This window comes from Acomys russatus, chromosome X, assembly GCF_903995435.1.
Source record: "Acomys russatus chromosome X, mAcoRus1.1, whole genome shotgun sequence".
NCBI classification, from domain to species: Eukaryota; Metazoa; Chordata; class Mammalia; order Rodentia; family Muridae; genus Acomys; species Acomys russatus.
In genome coordinates this window covers 54955212-54979996 of record NC_067169.1, presented here as the reverse complement: position 1 = coordinate 54979996, position 24785 = coordinate 54955212, and the positions used below count along the sequence as shown (strand labels likewise).

The following is a 24785-nucleotide window of genomic DNA, read 5'->3' as shown; positions in this document are numbered from 1 at the left end:
ACTAACCTAAAATGTTTACATCTTTATTTCTGGAATCTCAGTTCAGTTCTACCAGGCTATGTCACTCTGTCTTGATTAGTGTAGTTTTATGGTAGCTTTTGAAATTAAGAAGTATTCTTTAATTTTGTTCTTCATGTATATTGTTCTGGATCCTCTTTGCCTATGTTCAAGCGTGTCATTTTATCTGGAATTATTTTTTGTCATAGTTCTTTCTTATTTTTAACATTTTCTTGTTACATTTCAGCTATGGCTGAGCTTTATCCAACCCCCCCCCCTTCCTAGAAACATTGTTCATTGTTTACTTGTTCTTGTTTTTTTTTTCAATTTTGAGCTTCTGAAATATTATTTTCTAATCCTTTTGAAGTTCTCTAATCTTATATTCTGAGTTATACAATTGGGTTTATGCTGTATCTTGTATTATTTTCTTAAGTTCTTTTTATCTTATTTTGAAAGAATTTACTTTTACTTTTTAAAGTTTATTTTTTTATTATTTGAATTTTATTTTATGTATATGGATGTTTTACCTGCATGCATGTCAGTGCACCACTGGTATGGGTGGTGCCTGAGGCCAGCAGAAGGCAGTGAATCCCCTAGAACTGGAGTTGCAATTGGTTGGGACCCACTGTGTGGGTGTTGGGAGTTAAACTCTTGGTTCTGTGGAAGAGCAGTGAGCCATCTCTCTAGTCCCTACACTTTCACTTTTGATCTATTTTATGAGCAGGTCTTTTCTGTGTATCCCTTGACAGGGTTGTCATTTATTTGTTTGGTGTGTGTTTGTTTGATGTAGTTTTTGAGATAGTATTTCTTGTAGCCAGACTGACTTCCAACTTGTTAGTGTGTTGAGTCCACTACTACTATCCTACTATTTCTAGATTCTGTCTTATGATTTTAACACTGTTGAAGTATATGTATAGAAAATGTAGATATCTTCAGAATACAACTTGATTTATATTTTTTAAAAAACTGAACATATCCATGTACATTTGTGTCTGCAATGCCATCATACTAGAAAGATCAAAATTTTTGAGTTCAACATTATTTTTCTTCAGTGCTTTGAAAACCTCCCTCCGTTATCTTTTTTGCATCAAGCATAGCAGCGGAAAAGTCTGATGTCCTTCTTCTGGTTCTGTTAACTTAATATGTTACTTACTTTTTATAGAGTCTTTTAGAATATACTATTTTACTTTGCTTAAAAATATTTTTATAGTCCAGTGTGGTGGCACATGCCTTTAATCCCAGCACTCGGGAGGCAGAGGCAGGCGGATCACTGTGAGTTCAAGGCCAGCCTGGTCTACAGTGCGAGTATAGGACAGCCAGGGCTACACAGAGAAACCCTGTCTCGAAAAACCTCGTGTGTGTATGTATGTATGTATGTGTATATATATAACATGGATGTTTAATGTGCACTCACAGAGGCCAGAAAGAGGACATTGATCCCTTGGAACTGAAGTTACAGATGATTTTAAGCCACCATGTCAGTATTGGGAGTTCAACTCAAGTCCTCTAGAGAAGCAATATTTACTATAAACCACTGAGCCATCACTCCAGCCTGGTTCTCCCTCCCCCAATTTGATACTCAGGAGATAGGTTTTTTTCCTTATTTTTCTTCTTGACATTTGTTATGGGTTCTTCTAATGTGAGTTCTTTCATCTTTAATTTTTGACATTTTTTTTATACAGTTCTTTCCATTTCAGCCTTTTCTTTTTCCTGGCCTCTTATTAAATAGCTGCTAATATAAACTATTATGTTCCTTTATTCATTGTTATTTTTATAGCTCATATTTCCTTTCACTGTTCGAAGTCTTTATCCTCCCATATCTCCTCCTACCCTTTTTCTTCCTAGGAGTTTAACTATTTCCTTCTTGCCTCAGGCTTTTGGCTTTATATAATTTCAACAAATGATCCATAGAAGGCCAGTCCAGCTTCAGTTTAGTTTGGTAAGCCCATAAATCTGTCTTTCAGGAACCTGCTAAACAGATCAAAATGCCTAACCATAGTTCTTTGAGTATAAGGACCATGTTTTCTCCTGTGGTCCAGTAAGGCATGCCTGAAATACAGGCTGTATGCCTATGGAGGATGAAGCTTATATGTAAGTAAGCACAAATCTCACACACTATTTTATAAGATTTAGCAACAGCTGTTTTTCATTATGTTCTCTGATTGTGTTTAGTTTTTCATTACACCGTAGAGTTCAGTAAAAGTTGATTCATGTGTGATAATTTGTGTAAGCTTAATTATCACTTTAGTGAGAGGTGCCTTGTTAACAGAAAAATTAGCCTAGATGTTGCAAGATGACAATTACTAAGTTCTAAATTCACTAGGCTCAGTGAATTGCTTGCTATTGCTAGTCGTGATAGTTAGGGATGGATATATTCAGGCTGCTACTTATTCACTGGATAGCCTTAAGCAAACAGCCTTTGACCCTTGGTTTCTTGCCTGCAGATGGGAATACTAATAGCAACAACAATAATAGTACCCTACATTGTAGGGGCAGAATAAGAAGGAAGTGATAAAACGTAGTGTTATGCTTTGTGCTTGCCAAATATATGTACTTAAGGAATAGTGGCCATAGTTATTTCTACTAAAATGATTATAGAATAGCTATTCTTAATAAATAGCTTATATAATATAAACATATCTTAGGACGCCAAGATCAAAATGATACTATGAAATGTAATAAAATACTACATTGTTCATCAGTGGATTTGCTATACTGTTCTAAACTGAACTCACAGAGTTTTTAGGGCAGATGGTGGTAGTAAGCTAGTCAAGGTACTCTATCATCATAATATTTATTTTGCTATGACATTTATTTTTACAGCTGTCTTTTAGTCTAAAAGCATCAGGGCCTTGCGTTTTGAAATCATTGTTCTGTCCAGTGTCTAAGACAAACCCATTTTTTGTATTGCAAATGTGACCTCTATTTAACAAGGTTGTTTAGACAATTTACAGTACTGTTTGTTTGTTCTTTATTTGACATTTTAGTGTGTGTGTGTTTGTGTGTGTGTGTGTGTGTGTTTGAGAGAGAGAGAGAGAGAGAGAGAGAGAGAGAGAGAGAGAGAGAGAGAGAATGTAAACATGTGCCACGGCATGCTTTTGGGAGTTGGTTGTCACCTTCTATTTCATTGAGATGGGATCTTATCTTTTTTTCATGGCACAGCATACTTTACCTAGCCTGCGAGCTTCAAGGCAAATGTCCTATCTCTACCCCCTGTCTCATTGTAGGAGTGCTGAAATTACAAATGTGAGCCATGGCACCTGACTTTTCATGGGTTCATGGGATCAAACTTAGGTCATTAGGCTTGTGTGGCAAGTGCTTTTTCCTGCTGAGCCATCTCCCTAGTCCAAGGTTTGTTTACTGTTAAAGCATTCTAAAGTGACTTGAAGGCTCTAGGTACTTCTGTTCAAAGCAGCTTTCAAATTCAGCTCTTAAAATGCTTCTAGGAGAGCTGTCAGATTTCTTCATGGCATTATGTGAAAACAAGTGTTCTAACTATTGTATGAATTATGGTCACCTCTTAGAATTGTTGAAGTGCAGTTGAAAAGAAGAGTTGATATTTTTAGAAGAAAAAAGTGACAAATTTTCAGGGCTTAAATAGACTACAGAAAAATGAGAAAGAACAAAATTAAGACATTTTTCTATATGTTTGTTTTGTGGGTGAATTTGCAGTATATTTTGAAAAGGTTCCCCATTTTTTAACTTGAGGAGCTGCTTCAGTTGGTTTGGGTGATAGAACTTTTATCAGCAAAAGACAATTCTATTTTGTTCCATGTCCTTGTACAATTAGCTATGAGGAAATAATGGAATAAGGGTTAGCACCTTTCTCAGGCTTGAGTGCCATTAGCAACACTAAACTATCAATTAAAAAGAAGAAAGAGAAATCAATGAACATATAAAAAGAGAAACAAAAATGCGTTAGAATGAGACAGAGAAGCTACCTCTTAAAGAGAGTAGCAAATTGGTATCAGAAGTTACACCAAAGGCCCATTTTTACCTATTTCTTTAGTAGAAAGGAGCTTTCAGCATGTTGTAAAGACTCTGTGTATAGATAAGCTAAATGCAATTTAAAATTTGCAAAACCAAATATCTTCTTTTAATGTTCCTTCTCATTCTAATGCTAATCAGGAACTCACTAGGTATCACTTGTAATCCCTTAGCTCGGATCTGTATTTATATTGATAATTTCTTAGAATATATCTCTTATAAACATTATCTCTTGAATTTTATGCGAAAGGAGTACCGAGTATCAGCCTTTGCTGGAATGCTTATGAAGAGACCCGAGGTGTTTTGGATATGACCTGTATAGAAAGCTCTGTAGAATGACCCACATAAAAGAAAATGCTGTCTTGTATGAATTTAGGGTAATTTTCCAGGTAATTTAGCCATTAGTAGTAATCTGACATATCCATAGAAAGCAATATGCATAAATGAGCATTTATTGAAAATATAGCTAAACAAAATGGTAGATCTGCCACCAAAACTGCCTAGCTTTGGAAATGAAAGTTAGAAACATTGCTTGAAAATTCTCTTCCAAGTAAACACAAAGAGTAAGGCTATCACATTGGCCAAATACGAAATTGTAATGGAGCAGAAAATAGGTCCAATTCCAAGTTCTTTTTTTTTTTTTTTCCACATTATCTCAGGATTCCACTGCAGGTGGAAAATGTGTGATAATGTCTCCATTCTGCACACAAGCATAGTAGGGATGGAAACCTTAGGAGTAGTGTGAGACTGATGTGAACTTTCAAAGATTCTTGCGCTCTTAGCCTAGTGAAATAATTTATTGTTAAATGGGCTCTCAGTAAATTCACTCCTTATGATAGTTTGTGTTTGCTCCTTAGTGTCCTTTTGGAAAAGAAATTGCTTCTAACTAGTCATTTTTTTTTTCTTGTCTTGTCGTTTTTTCCCCCTCTTGTGATTCTGGCAAATGAACTAAGAGCTACTAGACAAGCCAGTTTAGTACCACTGAGCTCCAACCTCAGCCAGGTCACTAGTTTTAATGGACAGATGCTTTGTAATGTGTTGTTTCTCTACTCTTAAGTGCTGTGGGCAGTGACTAAGTTTCATGTTAACAAATCATGTCACACAGGGAAATGGCTTTATGCTAATAGGACTAAGGCAGTTTACTTCCCAGAAGTTTGCCTAACCAGGCATTTCAAACTCTGTGAAGAATCTTTGTTAAGTACGATTTTCTGCTGATGTAATATTTCAAAAATAATAAAGATTGGAAGATAAAAGAAGAAACATTTAAAAAAGAGAGGGGATTTGTACATAATTTTCTATGTTGGATTTTTTTCTGTGATGGCATCAGTGCAGACTTTCTTGTTCTTTTATTGTATTTATTACTTGTATGTGGGTATACATGTATGTGTATGCTATGGCACACATATGGAGGTCAGGGGACAAACTGGTGGTGTCAATCCCACAGATGTGAGTAGAAAGGCCACTTACACAAATCATGGCCAGATTAATTAAAGCAAGTTTTGTTTATGTACAATGGGCTGTCTCTTCCTAAGTCAGGGTTCCAGAAATCAGCATTGGCCATGGGGAAAATAAGGGTTTTTATAGCTCGAAAGTAGAGGGTTTCCAAATGGGAGCTTTAGGAGGCAAATAGATATGGTTTCAGAAGCAGAACATTAACATAACAATGGCTATGTCATACTATGACCACACAACCTCTTAAATGTCCCTAATTGTCAGGGAAATGGGAATCCAAAACAACTCTGAGATTCTATCTTACACCCATCAGAATGGCCAAGATCAAAAACTCAAGTGACAGCACATGCTGTTGAGGATGTGGAGAAAGGGGAACACGCCTCCATTGCTGGTGGGAATGCAAACTTGTACAACCACCTTGGAAATTAATCTGGTGCTTTCTCAGAAAACTGGGAATAATGCTACCTCAAGACCCAACCATACCACTCCTGGGCATATACCTGAAAGATATTCCACCATACAATAAGGACATTTGCTCAACAATATTCATAGCAGCTTTATTTATAATAGCCAGAATCTAGAAACAACCTAGATGTCCCTCAACTGAAGAATAGATAAAGAAACTGTTGTACATTTATAAAATGGAACGCTACTCAGCTATTAAAAAACAAGGAAATCTTGAAAATTGCAGGCAAATGGATGGAACTAAAAAAGACCATCCTGAGTAAGGTAACCCAGACCCAGAAAGACATGCATGGTACATACTCACTTATAAGTGAATATTTAGCCACATAATACAAAATAATCACACTACAATATACTGACATAAAGAAACTAAATAACAAGGAGGACCCTAGGGAGAATGCTTAATTCTCATTCATAAGGGCAAATAGAATAGACACTGGAAGCAATTGAAGAGAAGGAAGAGGAGGGGAGCCTACCATAGAGAACTTCTGAAAGGCTCCATCCAGCGGGGGATTGAAGCAGATGCTGAGACTCACAGCCAAGCCAAACTCTGGGGTAGAGCACAGGGAGTCTTATGGAAGAGTTGGGAAATAGAGGGACCTGGAGGGGCCACAAGGAGACCAATGAAGCCAACAAAACTGGACGAGGAGGGGGATGTTGCAGAGACTGATGCAGCAACCAAGGACCATGCATGGTGTAGGCCTAGATCCTCTGCTCAGATGTAATAGACAGGCAGCACAATCTCCTTGTGAGTCCCATAATATGGGGAGTAAGGACTACGTCTGTCATAGATTCTGGCCCCCACACATTGATTACTTCTTCCTGCTCAGGCAGCCTTGCCAGGCGCAGAGGAAGAGGATGCCACAGAGGAAGAGGATGCAGGCAGTCCAAATAAGACTTGATAGACTGGGGTCAGATGTTAGGGCAGGAAGGCTCCCCTTTCTGAGGACTAGGGGAGGGAGGGTGAGACAGGAGGTGAGCCAGAGAGGGGGCTACAATCGGGATGTAAAAGTGAACAAATTAAAAATTAAAAGAAGCAAACAAATACATTATAAGATGGTCCTAACAAGGTGGTCATAACAACTTTTTGAAACAAAGGCATGGTTGCCATTTCCTGTAACAGGCAGTATACAACCATTTGTAGTTAAGGGTACAGGTGGGCATAGCCCAATTCTTGAGAAACAGATTTAATCATTAAACAGGAATGAACCTAGTTTGTCTTTACTGTAAGATGGCTTTCAAGCCCAAGATGGAGGCAGGCTGGTTTATCGGTGGGAGTCAGTTCCCTCCTACTATGTGGAACCTGGGGATTGAATTTAGGTCATCAAGCTGAACCATCTTGTCAGCCTGCTAGTAGTCATTTTTTTTTATCAAAAAAATTAGCTTAGCATATAAAGTGATGGGTTTCATCATGTTCATACACATGTTGTTATACATTTTTATGATTTGTTTCCCTTCCCTGTTGGCAGAAACTAAGTCTTCCTCCTTCTCGCCCTATATCCTTCGAGGTTGAACAAGATTATCTGGAGCACAGTTCAGCAGCTCAGCAGTTCATAGCAGTTGTGTCAAATTGTGCACACTGTCTTACTTATGTCTGGCCCATGTGCTGTTTTAAATGATTTTTAATAGTCAGGCAAACAGTCAAAAGAAAATATATTGTGATGCATTATAATCAAATGCAGTTCAGGTTTCATTGCCCACAATTAAATTTCATTGGAACTCAGACATATTCATTTATGTATTATCTGTTGCTGTGTTAATACTACAGTGGCCATACTGAGTAATTGTATAAGTAGTTGTATGCCTGCAAACCCTCCACTATTTACTTCTTGGGAAAGGAACTCAAGAACTCCTATATACCATAGCATTAAAAAGAGAGAAATACTTCACCATGGTCTAGATAGAGGTATACATATAAACAAAGAGATGAAAGATTATTCAAAATTGTTAAACATTGATTAAAGAAACAGATGACACAAGTAAAAGAAAAGATGTCAGTCGGGGTGCATGGTGGTATCCACCTTTAATTCCAGTACATGGGAGGCTGGGAGGCAGAGGCAGGCAGATCTCTATAGTTCAAGGCCAGCCTGTTCTACAAAAAGAGTCCAGGATAGCCAGTGCTACACAGAGAAACCCCCCAAAAAAAGAAAGAAGGAGAGAGAGAGAGAGAAAAGAAAATATATCCTGTGTAGTGTTCATTGATTAGAAAAATAAAACATAGGAGAAACTAAAAGACTATCATATTGAAATTGGACAAGGCAAACCAACAGAAGGAAAAGAGCATAGGACACAAGAATCAGAGACCCACTCATTTGGATACAGGAATCCTACAAAACTAAATGGAAGCCATATTGTAAGAACAGAGGACCGACTGTAGACCTTGCAGAACCTGTACATGCTGCCTCCGTCTCTGTAAGTTCATATGAGCATTGATAATATTGCTTTAGAGGGCCTTGTTTTCTAGGACTGAGTGTTTCAAGTTCTGATCCAATGTCACTGTCTGATTCTTTTGTTCTGAAAGCATATAATGTCTCACAAGCATTACACAGTCCTAAAATTATAAATGTATAAGGTGTGCATGATGCACAGAACAGTTAAGATTGGTTTTCTGCTCTTTGTGTTAACAGAAAAAAAGACATCTGTAAATCTTCATTCATGCCATATGAAGAATGGCATCTAATAATAATTCATAATGTAGTCAACAAGAAGCATTGCCTATGCCCAGATATTCATGTCTCAGCCAGTCTCAGAGCTATTTCCATATAGTGGGATTAGCAATATAAGTTATCTGCTTGTTTTGCAGTTTAAATTCTTTATGTCCCCATTGTATCCCCCTCCCTCATCCCCTCCTGAACCCCTCCCTCCTTCCCCTAGTCCTCAGAAAGGAGAGTCCTCTTCCCTTAACATCTGACCTCAGCCTGTCAAGTCTCATCTGTATTGCCTGTGACCTCTTCCTATGTAGCCTGGCAAGGCTGCCCTGCCAGGAGGAAGTGATCAAAGTTCTTTGGCCAGAGTATGTGTCCAAAGTAGTCCCTACTCTGCACATTGTAAGAGTTTGGGTTTCTTTATTGATTGTATTTTCACTTTCAGGTGTTTTATTCATTTCCTTCTACTGTTTGTTTGTGTTTCCATAGATTTCTTTAAGATATTTATTCATTTCCTGCTTTAAGGACCTCTATCATATTCACAAAAGCTAATTTAAGGCATTTTGCTTGTGTTGAAATACTCAGAGCCTGCTGTGAACGGGTTGTTCGGCTCTACTGGGAACATTGTCCTGGGTGTTGTTATTGATTGCTTGTTTTTATGCCTGTGTTTAGGCATCTGGGATTGGGAAGTTTGTCATTCTAGGTGCTGATAGCTGCTCTTGTCTTTGGTGGGTAGGTGTTTTGTTCCTTGCTTCTGTTTCTTCTGTGGATTTTAGGAGTATGTGGGAGCTATGTGTTGCCTGTGGGAAAATTTTCTGGAGTCCTGATAGGTGTGGGTACTGGGTGGTCAAGGTAAAATGTGTTCCTAGGTATTCTGACCTAAAACTTATAAATGGTTATGGGCGGGGGGTGGTGGAGGGGCTTTACATAGAGGGAAAGCAGGGTGTTCCATCATGGGCTGCTCAGTTAGACCCCTGGGAATGGAGGTAGAGAGTGATAAGAGGCCCCCACAGTCCCTGGGGGCAGGTAGAGAGTGATAAGAGGCAACAGTAGAAGGTCGGCCAGAGACCGGGCTTGTGCTTGGAGGAATGGAGGGAGAGATGAAGATCTCTAGTTAGCCTGCTTGCTTCCCTGGGCATAGTGGCCTCTGGGTTCTAAGATAGTGCCTGGGGAGTTGGGGGCTGGGACAGACAATGAGTTGGGGGTGGGGGAAGGGAGAGAGTTTGGAGGGGAAGATTTTTGTGATCCACTAGAGATGCTGTAGGAGGGGGAGTAAGATAAGATTTGTTGTTTTGCTGCAGAGCTGAGGCTCAGATTTGGAGAACAGAGGGAGAGGTACAGATCTGCAGTTAGCCTACCTGCTTCCTTGCCCAGTGTGGCCTGTGGCTTCCCAGGGAGACCCTGCTCCGGTTTGGCGGGTAGGACCAAGCAATGAATTGGGGGAGAAAGATTAGGAGGGGAAGATCTATGGGATCCGCTAGAGATGAGGTTGGGGGTGGGAAGCTGCCACTGGTTTCCTGCTGCAAAGCTGGGGGATAAGACTGGGCGTTTGCTTTGGAGGAGCAGGAGAAGTAAAGGTCTTCAGCTAGCCTATCTCCTTCCCTTGCTGGAATGGTCTGTGGGTTCCCAGGGATTGCCTGCTGGAGTTTGGGAGCTAGGGTAAAGCAATGAGCACTGGACGGGAAGTTAGGAGAGGAAGATCCCTGTAGTGCACTGGAGATGGGACTAGGAGGGAGGCTGCAGTGGGTTTTCTGCTACAGAGTTGGACATGAGGCTGGGGACTGGATTTTGAAGAGGGGAGGGAGGGTGACGATCTGCACTTAACCTACCTGTTTCCATGACTAGAGTGGCCTGTGGGTTCCCAGGGAGTGAAGTTCACTATTGCTCTTAAAGGAAAGTAGGAGAAAGTATCCTTGACTTTGCCTTGGCAACGACTTTTTGCATGTGACATCACAAGCTTAGATGACCAAAGTTAAAACAAATAGGATAACATTAGACCAAAAAGCATTTACGCAGTAAAACAACTAACAGTGTGATAAAACAACCTATGGATTGGGAGAAATTACTAAGTATGTATCTAATAGGTAGATAGTATACAACATAGCAAAAAAAATCAAATTAAAAAAAATGAAGATAGAATCTTAATAGACATTGTTTGAAAAGAACTAATATAATGGCCATCAGCCATATGAAAACATGCTCAAAATCACTAATCACCAGGGAGATCCAAATCAAAGCAACAGTGAAATCATACTCATTGGTATGACTATTTTCAAGAAAATGTCAGATAATGAATAATTGGAGTTATAGAGAATGGGAAACTGGTGTGTGCAATTTATGGATCACAACGTGTTATAACTATTATGAGGAAATGTATGGGGGTTACTCAAAATATCAAAAACGAAACTGTCATGGTTCAGTAATCTTTCTTGTGGTTGTGTACCATGAGGATATGAATTTGGCATGTTATAGAGATGCTGGCACTCCCATGTTCATTGAAGCATTGTTCATAGTACTTAGTATATAAAGTATTAGTGGATGAATACATGGATACAGAAATTGTGTGTGTGTGTGTGTGTGTGTGTGTGTGTGTGTGTGTGTGTGCGCGCGCACGCGCACGCGTGCATGCATGCATATGCAATGGGATATTATTTCACTTTAAACAATTAGAAAAATTTGCCATTTGTAAAAGTTTATTTAATCTGGAGGACATTATGTAAAATTAAATAGCACACAGTTTCACTCCTTTATTGAATGTTAAAACTGTGAAAATGTAGATACACAGAGTAGACATCAGTTATTGGAAGGGCACAGGGAAGCAAGGGAAAGGGACAGATGTTGGCCCAAAAGTGCAAAAATGCAGTAATATAAAACAAACAAGGCTAGTACAGCACCATCACTGGTGGTAATAATTCCATATTGGGTTTGGAGGTTTTGTTTTTTCACTAAAGATTTTTCAAGGTTTATTTTATATGTATGGATATTTTGCCTGCATGTATATTTGTGCATGGAGAGGCCAAAAGGGGGCATTGGATTCTCTGGGACTGGGTTACAGACACATGTGAACTGCTATGGGTTTTGGCACATGAACCTCAGGGTCCTCTGGAAGAATAGCCAGTGCTCTTAATCACTGAGCCATTTTCCCAGCCCTGATAATTCCATATTGAGTATGAGAAATTTGCTAAGGGTGGATTTGAGGTACTCGGACCACATACAAAAAGCTAACTGTGAGAAGATAGCTATGCTATTAATTAGCTTGCCTGTAATTCTCTTCCCATTCATCATATTGTACATGTTTATATGAGCACTGAATGATGCTGGGTATAGAAATTAAAGGGAAATCGCTTTGCTTTATATTTGATTTGTATGTGAGATTCTTCCATAAACTTAACTTTACCATTGTTCTATTTATGTAAATATATTCTTTTTTATTGAACAAAGCTTTTCATATATTATAATCACACTTTTTCTCTTCCCCAGATCATTCCTGCCCATTCATCTCCATGCCCTTTCTTTTCTCTTAACTAAACACAAATACACACTCTGTGCCTCTTGTGTCATCTCTCTCTCTCTCTCTCTCTCTCTCTCTCTTTCTCTCTCTGTCTCTCTCTCACAGACACACACACACAAACACACACACACACCACAAAAAATGGAAACCGAAATATGCAAGCAAAAGACCAACAAGACAAAAAAAATGCCCAAACAAAGTAATATGAGGCAAAAAGGTCTGCAAAATAACCTTGAGTTCATTTGTGTTGGCCAACAACTCCTGAGAGTGGGGCCTACCCTGAAGTGTGGTTAATATACCCAGTGAGACTCCATTGGAGAAAACTAATTTTCCCTTTGTAAGGAGTTATCAGTTGCAGATAGCTTCTTCACTAGGCGTGGAAATTCCTGTCCACCTCCCCCTCTCAGCACTGGGACCCCATCTGGCCTGAACTTGTGTAGACCCTGTGCATGCTGCCACAGTCAGTGAGTTCTTATGTGCCTCAGGCTTTACCACTTTTAATAATTATTCTTCTTCTAAAATGATTAAAAAATAGCAACACTTGTTCTAGAACCATGGTTTTGTGAATACTGATGATTGTCCAAAATTCTTTTTTTTTTTTACTTACTTACTTACTTAATTCACTTTACATCTTGATCATAGCTCCTCCCTCCTTTCCTTCAGGTCCCACCCTCCCTCCCTCCCTCTTCCCCCATCCCCCATCCCCTGCCCCTCAGAAAAGGGGAGCCCCTACCATCAACCAAAATGCTGTGCTACTGTTTTCCTCTTTATTCATCAAGCATTTTGAATACCCAACATAGTAAAAGTCCTTTTCAGCTTTCATCTGAGAATTGTAATTACAAAATCTAGCAAGTTTTCCTGCTACTCTTCTTCCTCTCCCTCCCTTTCTTCTTTTGCTTCCCCTTCTCCCTTACTCTTCACCTCTAACTAGTTTCTCAGCAGTTGGAAAGAAAGCCAGATTTTATGGCAGTCACACTTTTAACACTTTAAAGTTGATTAGATGTGTAATAGGTTTATATCACAGCTGTTTTTCTTTAAGAATGCACTGAGAGACTAATTTAAATGTTTTATATTTTGATCACAGATGACTAATGATCAGATAATAACAGTATTCACACACACAACTTATGGATATTGTTAAAAATTACAAGCATCAAGGATACATAATTGTAAGCTTACTTTTGTTCTTTTTTAAAGTTTCAGGAATGCAGAATATGTAAATGACTCAAATACTTTGTGGATTTTTTTTCTCATTTATTTCTACAATGCTCAGAATCCAACTTGGGCCCTATGCATGCCAGGCCGTTTATTTACCATTAGCTTACACAGTCAGCCCTTTTCAACTCTTTTATTATTAGTTAAATCTTCAGGTATCATAAACAATGAACATGAGATTAATTATAAAAGTTAACTATTGTAAAAGGATGTAAACAACAATAATCACTAAATAAATAACTAGTATCATTTTTGCAAAGGTTGAATTTTACCTTAAAGAACACAAATGTAACAAAAATTGATTTGATTTTGTTAGGCTTTTCTCTTGAGTCTTTGCACATCTACATAGTTAATTTTGTCTAGTAGGTCTTTGTTTTCATTCATTTTATAAATCCTTGCTGAACTTCTATATAGACTAGCCAGATATATTTAATGATTAGTAGATAAATGCTACTAGTATGAGAATATGTATTATGCTTAAATCACAGATTCCTTAAAATTCAGTTCTCCCAGAATGTTTTCTTTTTAAAGATGAAATAAACACAGGTCTCCAGAGTATACATTTTAAACTTAGCTGTCCCCTACAATAGACTGAAAGGTTGCCATTTCCTGTATATTGTATTTCTTTGGTGTTTGTGCATGTTTGCCACATCTGTTATCTTCAGTAGTATGTGATTTATTGCTTCCTTTGATGTCCAGTTTCCTGACTTAGGAGCTTACAAGAGACAGGAAAATGAAGTAATGCTTGTATAAAATGAATGTGGAGAACAGTGAGGAAAGCAGCGAAGTGCCCAAAAGGCATTATGGTTCATTTTAATTGTTGTCTTGACACAACCTAGAATCATTTGGGATATGTGTCTCTTGGCCTGTGGGCATGCCTGTGTAGAATTATCTTAATTAAGTTAATTGATGTGGGAAGACCCAGTTCACTATAAGTGGCATCATCCCCTAGCATGAGGTACTGTACTGCGTAAGAGTGGAGAATTCAAACTGAGTAAAAGCAAGTAAACATGCATGAATTACTTTCCCTCTGCTCTTGACTGTGGGTGTGATTTAACTAGCTGTTTGAAGTTCCTGCCTTCATTTCCTCACAATGAAAGACCATGACCTGAAATCATGTGCTGAAGTAAACCCCTTTCTTTTTTTTTAAATTTAAGTAATTTATTCAGATTACATCTCAGTTGTTATTTCCTCCCTTGTAGCTTCCTGTTCCCCCCTCCCTCCCTTTTTTACCCTTTTCCCCTGCCCTAGGTCTGTGACAAGTAAACCTCTTTCTACCCAGGGTTGCTTTTTGCCAGGGTAATTTATCACAGCAACAGACAGGAAACTGGATAGTTTGGTTCCTGTGGTGGACCTGTTTGAGAGTATCTGGAATAAGAGAGATTTGTCATGGCAATCCATATATAGATATCAACTATTTTCTTGATTCAAGGAATACTAAGACAAACAGACAGAGTACTGATTCTTGAATTTCAAAATACAAGTGAACTTATTTTCTCAGTATTGGGTCTATGTTTTTGCTTATGTCAGGTTTGTTGTTGTTGTTGTTGATTTGGGTCTTTTGGCATTTATAATGTATAACGTTGACATAATCCATTTACATCTTAAGCCTATTGCTTGCCCTTTGTGAGAGACTGGACCTGAGAAACATTTTTTTTTCTTTACTGAGTTGATTTGCATTTCAGAGAGATGTCTGTCAACTTTACAGATGTCCATCTGGTCTTACCATGGAGAAATTCTAAGTTAACATACAAAGTACTTGGTTTTATTATGGCATTTTTGCACATATTTTGTTGTGTGAAATCATTGATGTGCTGGTCTGGTTGTGGTTCTTTGTGGCACTCCCATTCTTTTGGACACTATACCTCTGTATATTTGAGTCAGGTATTACGATATCTCAAGCATTATTCCTTCTGTTTGTGGTTGCTTTGGCTGTTTGTAATAAATTTATATTTCTATATAAATTTTAGGATAGTTCTTCAATTCTGTGAAGAAGATAGTTGGAATTTTGATAGGGAGGTAGCTTCTTTTGCTAATATAGCCATTTGTACAATATGAATTCTATTGATATGAACATGGAAAGCCTTTCCATCTTCTAATGTCTTCAACTTCTTTCCAAACTGCTATCAAGTTTTCAGTATAAGGATATTTCAACCTCCTTACTTTTACTTATACCTAGGTATTTTAGTTTTGAGTTTTTGTTGTAGCTCTTTTCAATGGAATATTTTTCTAATTTGTTTTTAGTGAGTTTCTTATTTGTGTATAGAAACACTGTTGATTTTTTAAAATGTTGATTTTTGTCAGATCCGAGAGTTTTTGGTAGAGTGTTTGCAGTGTTTTTAAGATTAGTTCATGTCTGAAAATGAGGTTGGTATGACTTTTTTCCTTTTTGATGGGGTCTTACTGTTCTAGCTAAGTGCTTTATTGAATAAGAATGAAGGAAGTGAACACTTGTCTCATTTTAGTTTTCAGAGGAAATATCTTTGAGTCTTTGAGTTCCCCGTTTTGTATAATTTCGCCTATAGTTTGGCTTTTATATAGCCATTATGTATGTCAAAACACATTGCTTTTCTTTTTAGTTGAACTTTGTCAGTTGTCTTCTGGATCTTCTGAGATGATCATGCAATTTGTCTCAAGTCAATTTATATATTGTACTACATTTATTAATTTGCTTTCGCTGAGCCATGCCAGCATTCCTAGGATGAACTCGACATGGTTATGGTATTAGTCAGTGTCCTCTAGAGAAACAACGGATAGAATAAATATATATTAGAGGGGGTTTATCAGAACACTTTATAGACTGTGGTGTGGCAATGGCAACAATGGTTGTCTCCTGGTGGAAAGACTAAGAGTCTGATAGTTGTTCAGTTCAGGAGGCTAGATGTCTCAGCTGCTCTTCAGTCTTCATTAGAATCTTGAGGAAGTAGGTTCTAATGGCAGCAAAGGAATGAATGCCTCAACGGCAGAATAGGTGAACTTGTCAGCAAGAGTAAGGACAGGTAGGCAAAAAAGCAAAAGCTTTCTTCCACATCCTTTGATTAGGCTGTCACCAGAAGGTGTGGCTTAGGTTAGGATGGATATTCTAATCTCAGTGATTCAATCCGAAAATTCTTCACACCTCTGCTCAGCTGCTTGGGTTTTAGTCGATTTCACATGGAGTTAACAACCAAGATTAACCATCATAGTTATGATGTATGATCTTTCTGATGTGTCCTTAAATTTCGTTTACAAGGATGTTTTTGTGTCTGTGCTCAGAAGAAAATTTGTTTACAGTTTTATTTTTTGCCCTTATCCAGTTTTGGTAATAGAGTAAATTTGCTTCATAGAATATATTTGGTAGTGTTCCTTCTCTTTTTATTTTATGAGACAGTTTTAGAAGTATTTATGTTAGCTCTTTCTTAAAGATGGATAGTGCTCAACAATGAAGCCTGCTGAGGAGACCTTCGTTACCAGCTACTTCTTCAGCCTTAATGACTATCTTCTTGGTTTACTTTGTTTGCTAGGTCAGATATGTTTGAACATTTATTTGTTTCTCCAAGACTTCCCAGTTCTCTTTAGAATATACATTTTTAAAGTATTCTCTAATTATCTTCTTAATGCATTGGCATCTGTTGTAACATGTCTCTTTTAATCTGTAACTTTATTATTGTAATTCCCCTTTTTCTTTCTTTTTTTCCCTCTAGTCGGTTAGTTTGACTAGATGTTTATCAACCTTATTTACCTCATAATAGAACCAACTTATGGTTTGAATGGGTCTGGGTATTTTTTTTTCTTTTTAGTGTCTATTTTGCTAACTTCTGCACTAATCTTTATTTCTTGCCATTTACTACATTTGAGTTTGGCTTATTCTTTTTCTAGGACCTTGAGACACTAGGTTACTTATGCAAGAATCTGATTATATATATACACTCTTGGCTGTAGATGTTTTAGGACATGCTTCTGTCTGTCTGTCTGTCTGTCTTTTTTTTTTTTTTTTTAATGTCCTGCATGCTGGAAGAAGGCACCAGATCTTATTATAGATGGTTGTGAACAATCATGTGGTTGCTGGGAATTGAATTCATGACCTTTGGAAGAGGAGGCAGTGCTCTTAATCTCTGAGCCATCTCTCCAGCCCCTATGTGTGTTTCTTTGTTGAGTTTTCTTGTAACACTGCCAGAAGCTCCCAACTCCTCAGTACCAGAAAGCAAGCATCAGAAAGATATTTCAGAGTCATACTTTCAAAAGGCTCAATGACAATACAAAGGATTCAAACAAATAAATGGAATACAGAAACCTATTCAAGACTTGTGTGAGGAAGTAGATAAAGTGCTCACTAAATGGTAAAACATGGAGGAAAAATACAGCAAGAAACTGAAACTCTAGGGAAAACAATTAGAAATGTTGGAAATAAAGATCAATCAGAAAAAAAAATAGAGACTATCACCAATAGACATGACCATATAGAAGAACAAAACTCAGGACAAGGTCAAAACAATAATTTATTAAGACATGCATTTTAATAAATGAGAGCAACATTTCCAAGAACTACAGGATAAATTCAAGTGAACAAATCTACAAATGTTCCAGGTAGAAGAAGAAGCTGAAATAAGGACTAAAGACACGTACAACTTATTCAGTGAAATGATGGCAGAAATTTCCACAAACCTAGAGAAAGAAATGGACATCCAAATACAAAAGGCATCTAGAAACCCAAATAGATACAACCTCTCTACAACATATCATAGTCTAAAATACAAATCAAAGAATCAATATGAAAAGTAAAGCCAGGCATGGTGGTGCATGCCTTTAATCTCAGCACTCAGGAGACAGAGGCAGGTGGATCGCTGTGAGTTTGAGGCCAGCCTGGTCTACAAAGTGAATTCAGGATAGCCAAGGCTATACAGAGAGACCCTGTCTCAAAAAAATGGGGAGGGGGGGAAGAAAGGTGATAAGGGGAAATGCTAACTCCTAAGACAAACATCAGAATAACACCAAACCCCATTATCAATCTTAAAACCATAAAAGTATAGAATGACATATTCCAAGACCTGAAAGTAAAAGACTGCTGTACTCTGAAATTTTATTTTTAAAATAAGTTAGAACATTTCAAAAGAAGCGCAAAAGCAATTTATGGCACAGGAACCAGCAGTAGTAAAACTTAATAGGAATATGATACACAGAGAAAGAAGAAAGACAATTGTATCCATGACAACATAGAACAGTTGATTTCATGGGAGGAATAAATGGACAAAGGAGAACTAGAAAGAAATACTCACTGGGCAGTGGTGGTGCACACCTTTAATACCAGCCCTCAGGAGGCAGATGCAGGTTGTGAGTTTGAGGCCAGCCTGGTCTACAGAGTGAGTTCCAGGACAGCCATGGCTACACAGAGATACCCTGTCTTGAACCCCTCCCCCCCCAAAAAAAAATAAGAAAAGAAAAAGAAATACATTGTGTCTAACAAAGCAGAAAATGCCCAATATTAACAAGGTAAGAAGAAACTACTTATAATCTAACCAAATGGAACCATTACCAGCAAATCTTCTTAATAGCAGTCTTAAAGACATGTGACCTTAATTCATCATTTAAAAGGTGCAATCTAGGTGGCTAGATTAAACAAAAAACAAGATCCAACCATTTGCTGTTTCTAAAACACATAGATCACTCCTAATAACACCCATAGTCAAAAGATGGAAATTAGCCTACTAAGCAAATAGAATCCAAAAAGAACTATTCTGTCACCTGATAAAGTAGATTTCAAAACAAAACACTTAGAGATTTTTTTTAAAAAGGCCATTATATACTGATAAAAAGAACTACTAAGAATATAAAATGATTGTAAATATTTATGGTGATCACAACTTCATTAAGTAAGTACTATAAAGGCATTAAAAAGGTCATATAGAGTAATACAAGCTAATTGTTAGTTGAGCATATCATGGTAATGTCAATTTATAGTCTATTTTTATCACAAGAATATATATCCTAGGTCTAACAGATAAATATAATTCTATAGATATATAAGGTAAAATAGTTACATAAGGTCTTCAAAACTCAGAAACCTCCAGAATATGGCATTTAAAGATGTTTTTATTATTCTAAAGATTCTTTGACAATAAAACAGGTTAATTCCTGGCAACACCCAGCCTTTCTTAAAGAGGATGGTGAGCATCAAAGAACCTCCTTATGGAGATGGCTTCAATGTGACAAACCAGACACTGGGCAAAATGTCCTGATTTCCACCACAGACAGAATTCTGCCTAAAAAAGGGCAAGCTTGGATGCAGGCAGTGTTGATGGCCAAACTTTGTCACGACAGGGTAAGGAAGTCCTCAATAGTTCCAGCCTTACAAGTATGTCTGTCATATGGATTGGCCCAGAAGGCTGAAGATGATGCGCCAACATTATAGAGAGTTTTAGGTGACTGTTGAGGCAGCAAACTGTCTCTGTCATTTTTTTTTTTTTTTTCATTTTGGAAGCTGCTAATCTGCACTTCTGCTGTACTCAGGAGATTAATTTTATTCCTTCTCAAGGCTCTGATTGAAGACCAGATAGTTTATAGTCTTACAATTAAGCCTAGTTGGTTAGGGATTAAGATGTTTTTAGATCTAGATAGATGTCTTAAGTTAGTAGAAATGAGATATGGTAGATACAGATTTTTATTCAGAATTTTATTTTATTTTTTTGATTTTTCGAGACAAGGTCTCTCTGTGTTGCCTTGGCTGTCCTGAACTCACTTTGCAGACCAGACTGGCCTCGAACTGACATCAATTCTCCAGCCTCTGCCTCCCAAGTACTGGGATTAAAGGTGTGCGCCATCACACCCAGCTTTATTCAGAATTTTAGACTCAACAAGATAGGAAAGATGTTTACTTCAAGTTTGCCAAATACAAATAGCAATACCTCTATGAAAGTAACAGTTATATAATTCCTGATTGTTTGTGGTTCTTCTTGCTGTGTAATAATATAAGTATCTTACAATATATAATAATAATAAAAATATTAATTAAAATATTTTAAAGGTCATATAGATCCTGATATAACAGTAGGAATCAGCATTATCACATTCTCATCTTTAGATACGTTTTCCAAACTACAGAGCAACAAACTTCAGAGTTAAACCAAGCATGATACAAGCTAAAACAAAACAATGATTAAGTATAAAAATCTAGAATAAAACAACTATAATAAATAAAATAAAATAGAAGATATAAAACATTCCTTGTCAGCATAATGTGGCTTTTCTCTCCTCCTGAGTTGTCTTCTGTAGCAGACTCTACAGATAGAAGAGGTGGGGAAAGATGCTAATTTCAGTAATTCAAACAAGTATATTTTCATGTGTATATTAGACTTTCCCATAATCCCCAGATGGAGACTCCTCACCTACTAGTTAGAACTCTGTCACTGGTATTTGATGAATTAGTCTTTCTACTAATGGAACTCCCTGTGACCAAGGCTTTGAGGAAGTGTGGAAGGCCCATATACTGATTGTCACTGATTGGCTTCTTCTGGCAGCGTCTGTTGGCTGTGCCATGTTGAGTATCTTTCTTCTCCCATTCCCCATGTAGCTTGTCCAAGCAGTAGAAGGGGTGGTGTCTTCTCAAGCTATTAACTCGAAGGTGAGTGAGGAAACAAATCTTAGCTCCAGGCTCCCGTATCTCACTTCCATATCTGTCTGCCCAGTCTGTGTTCCAATAGCCATATTGCTGGTTAGGTTGTAGTATTATCCAAAACCTGGTTGTGTCTCTTTACCCAAGTCCACTCTGCAACTTTTTCTTGTGAAACCCATGATCAGGAGGAGAGAGTACCTATCTGACAAGTAACTCTACTCCAGTCTGGCAGCGTGATGTGTCTAGGCACTGGTTGATATATAAAAGCCATTTAAAAGGGAAGTGATATTGAAGACTTTGAGGATTTTAAAAGTAAGAACAAATAAAAACAAAGACAACTAGAGGAGATACGATATATATTCACTTGTATATTTTCTGAAAAAAAAAATTGAGACAGGATTTCTCTGTGTAGCCCTGGTTGTCCTGGACTCACTTTGTAGACCAGGCTGGCCTGGAACTCACAGAGATCCGTCTGTCTCTGCCTCCTGAGTGCTGGGATTAAAGGCGTGCACCACCACCTCCTGGCTCACTTGTATGTTTTAATAAGTAATAAAGTTTACACCTTATCCACATTTTTTGGTCTTTTTAGCCATGTATTAAAGATGTAACCATCTCTCTGATATTGACAATGGTTTTAATTTTAGGTATGCTTTTGAACAAAATAATCTTAGAATATTAAATGTCCACTCTTGACACTCTATCTTTACTTTTTAATCTTTTCAATAGACTACAGAATCATTAAAAAGTACTACATGGCAGAGATTGGGAAAAGACAATTCAAGACAGTTACTAGATGCTACAAAGGTAAGATTTAGCCAACATTTCTATATCTAGTAAGAAAAGTGTGCAAGCTGTGGAACATTTACCAATTTATGCTGCATATTTACTACATATTTTACATTTCCCAAATACTTTCCCTTTCATGTTTTTTATAAATACTGGCAGGAAGAGATGTTTCTAGTAGGGATACAGAAAGAAATCTTGGTATTTTTTCTACCACTGCAGAAATCTGTCTGCATCCCTTGAAATCAGTGCCAACTACAATAACATTTTCAGAAAGCTTTTATAAATGTAACGGCAGCTTGTTGACACCCAAATTTATCCTAATTTATCTGATACATGGGATATTGCCATTTTTCCAGTGTGTAAAGTTCCTTTACTTTAGAAGATGTTCAGATGGTAGAATGCCAAGGGATTTTAAGTTTGTTAGAGCCCTTAGGATAAGTAATGCTGAGTTTAAATATTGATGAGGGCCATTTTTCATTGTTAACTTACGAGAAAGATATCTTTTATAATCCCCACTGCTTCAAAATGAGACATGTAAATCTCCGTGATAGAAAAAGAACAAAAAGTTAGAAGGCCATTTACATCCTGGGAATTTTGTTTTTCCCCATTTAGTAATTATTTGTCATTAAGGCACAAAGCTTTGTTCTAATTTATGCAAAAACTATACAAATGAATTTGTTTGCCACTATTAAATTAAATCTTTAAGTAGAAAATATGTTCAGTCTTCTCATTATCTAAAATATCACTAAATTGGTTTATATTTCGGTCTTTTGCTTCATTGAGGACCTCATTATCTTGTGTGATATTCACCAGAACCCTTGCTAAAACTTGCTACTTAGCGTTTTAGAGGAGAAATGTCAGAAGAAGATGCTGTCAGAATAAAAATCACCCCTTGATGTTTTCTTCATACAAAATGCTTTACAAGTGTTGATCGTAAAATTGATAATATATTTATGACAATTGTTTTTTGTTTCTCACTAATAATAACAAGAATGCACTATTTTTATACCTTGGCTCTAAGCTGATACTGTTACGCTGTATATAGTATCAATATATATTAGTTTTGTAAAGAATTATGCTCTTGTTCATTAATTATTGATTGTTATGAATAATGTAAAAACATCATTAAGTTATTTATGTCATTTAGTATTTTTAATCATGAAAACTTTCAATATTAGAAAATCTAAATGTGGGGTTAGAGAGATGGCTCAGAGGTTAAGAGCACTGACTGCTCTTTCAGAGGTCCTGAGTTCAATTCCCAGCAACCACATGGTGGCTCACAACCATCTATAATATGATCTGGTGCCCTCTTCTGGCCTGTAAGGGGTACATGTAGGAAGAGTACTGTATATATAATAATTCATTAATAAATCATAAATTTATAAAAATCTAAATATTAGGCCGAATTTTCATTATATTAAGTCTTACACTTTCCCAAATGATTTTATCTTGTTAGTTCTTTTGTCTTCTCAAATGATTTTACTTTATATATCTCTGACTTTAGTAATAATATTAAAACATTTGAAATTTTTATAAGTAAGATATTATGTAAAGCGACTAGGGAGAGTTTATGTAGCTCTTATTTTCTAAGTGAATCCAGAAAGCATTGAAATCTACTTTGCTTTTGTATAAGATACCATGGTATGTACCATAGGAAATAAAAATGACTCAAAAAGTATTGTTCTTAATTTTAAGAAATTTACTGTGCAATAGAAAAAAACATGTATGCACAGTATTAGAGCATAAGGGATTAAGTATTAAAATACTTTTATTCTAAATATGTATGTAAGACACAATAATAAGATAAAGGATCAGTCATGTAAACTTAATTATAGTAATTATAAAAATGTCTATGCAAGGAAAGCAAGTGAGATATAAATCATTAAATATGCTATGCCTTGCTTGTTTGCTTACAGCATTATAGTGAGTGACAGAAAGGGAGTCAGGGTAAATTAGAAAAACTAGTGTTAGCTAAATCACTTAAACTAATTTTATACACTATTTAGAGAAAGTAATTTGAGTGTTATATTTAAATATTCTTTGTATAAATATATCTGTATGCTGATTTCAAAAGTGTTTTGCTTCTATGCCAGTCTAGATGCAATGCCCTTGAATTTATTTTAAGGATAGTCCTTAAATTAGATTTAAGACAACATCTAAAGTTCTGTAATACCTAATAAATAGAGTGTTTGTCATCATTTTTTATTAGGCTCTCCAGGCATGGCCATTGATAGAAAAGAGAACATGTTGGCATGGGCACGCAGGAGGAGGACTCCACACAGACCCCAAAGAAGGGGTAAGAATATTCTTACTATTTTATACTAACTTTAAAAACTAATTCTTAAGGAGTGAATGACAATTAACTGGGCTTTCTTGTTGATGATTGTACTTGAGTAGAAGCTGTATCTTTAACATTAGCATATTCTAATACTTTTTGATTGGCTTATTTAATGATGCTTTCTCATACAGAAAAATCCCACATAAATAGGTTAATATTATACAGATGAGGGTTTTTAAACTTATAACAAAAATTCATGGTTGATTAAAATTTTAGAAATTATTCATCGGGCCAGGCAGTAGTGGCGCACACCTTTAATCCCAGCACTTGGGAGGCAGAGGCAGGAGGATCTCTATGGGTTTGAGGCCAGCCTGGTCTACAGAGCATTTTCTAGGATAGCCAAGACTATACAGAGAAACCTTGTCTTGAAAAACCAAAAAAAAAAAAAAAAAAGAAGAAGAAGAAGAAGAATCTTTTATTATTCACTGAGAAGGGGAAAGTTTATTTATCAACTTCAGTGTCCTGTTGTTGTGTTTGCTGTTATTGTTGCTTTGATTTGTTGAAGCAGTTTTACTGTGCATCTCATTCTGGTTTCAAACTCAAGATCATCCTGTTTAATTCTCTCAGACACTGGTTTACAGGTGGGTGCTACCATGCCTGTTCTAAGTGTTTCAGTTCTCTAAGGTAGCATTAAGTGACTTTGTTATGTAACCTAGCCTTATAAATAAGTAAGAAGATTAGGTTAATAATTATAAAGATTTTGTGTGTGTTAAGGTCAATGTTTCCCCTTTATATGCTTAGATCTTAGAATATTAGTTAGCTTCATGGTAAATCTTCTATCTACATGGTCCAGCTATTATT

General features: G+C 36.8%; 1 protein-coding gene across 1 annotated transcript in view; it reads left to right on the top strand.

The window, feature by feature from the left end:
* Abcb7 (ATP binding cassette subfamily B member 7) overlaps nucleotides 1-24785 on the top strand; it is a 126779-nt gene that overhangs the window by 41370 nt on the left and 60624 nt on the right. Inside the window, exons 2-3 of the mRNA XM_051142215.1 lie at nucleotides 21587-21664; nucleotides 23856-23942. Coding sequence (XP_050998172.1) covers nucleotides 21587-21664; nucleotides 23856-23942 — 165 coding nt within the window. The remainder of the gene's footprint in view (nucleotides 1-21586; nucleotides 21665-23855; nucleotides 23943-24785) is intronic.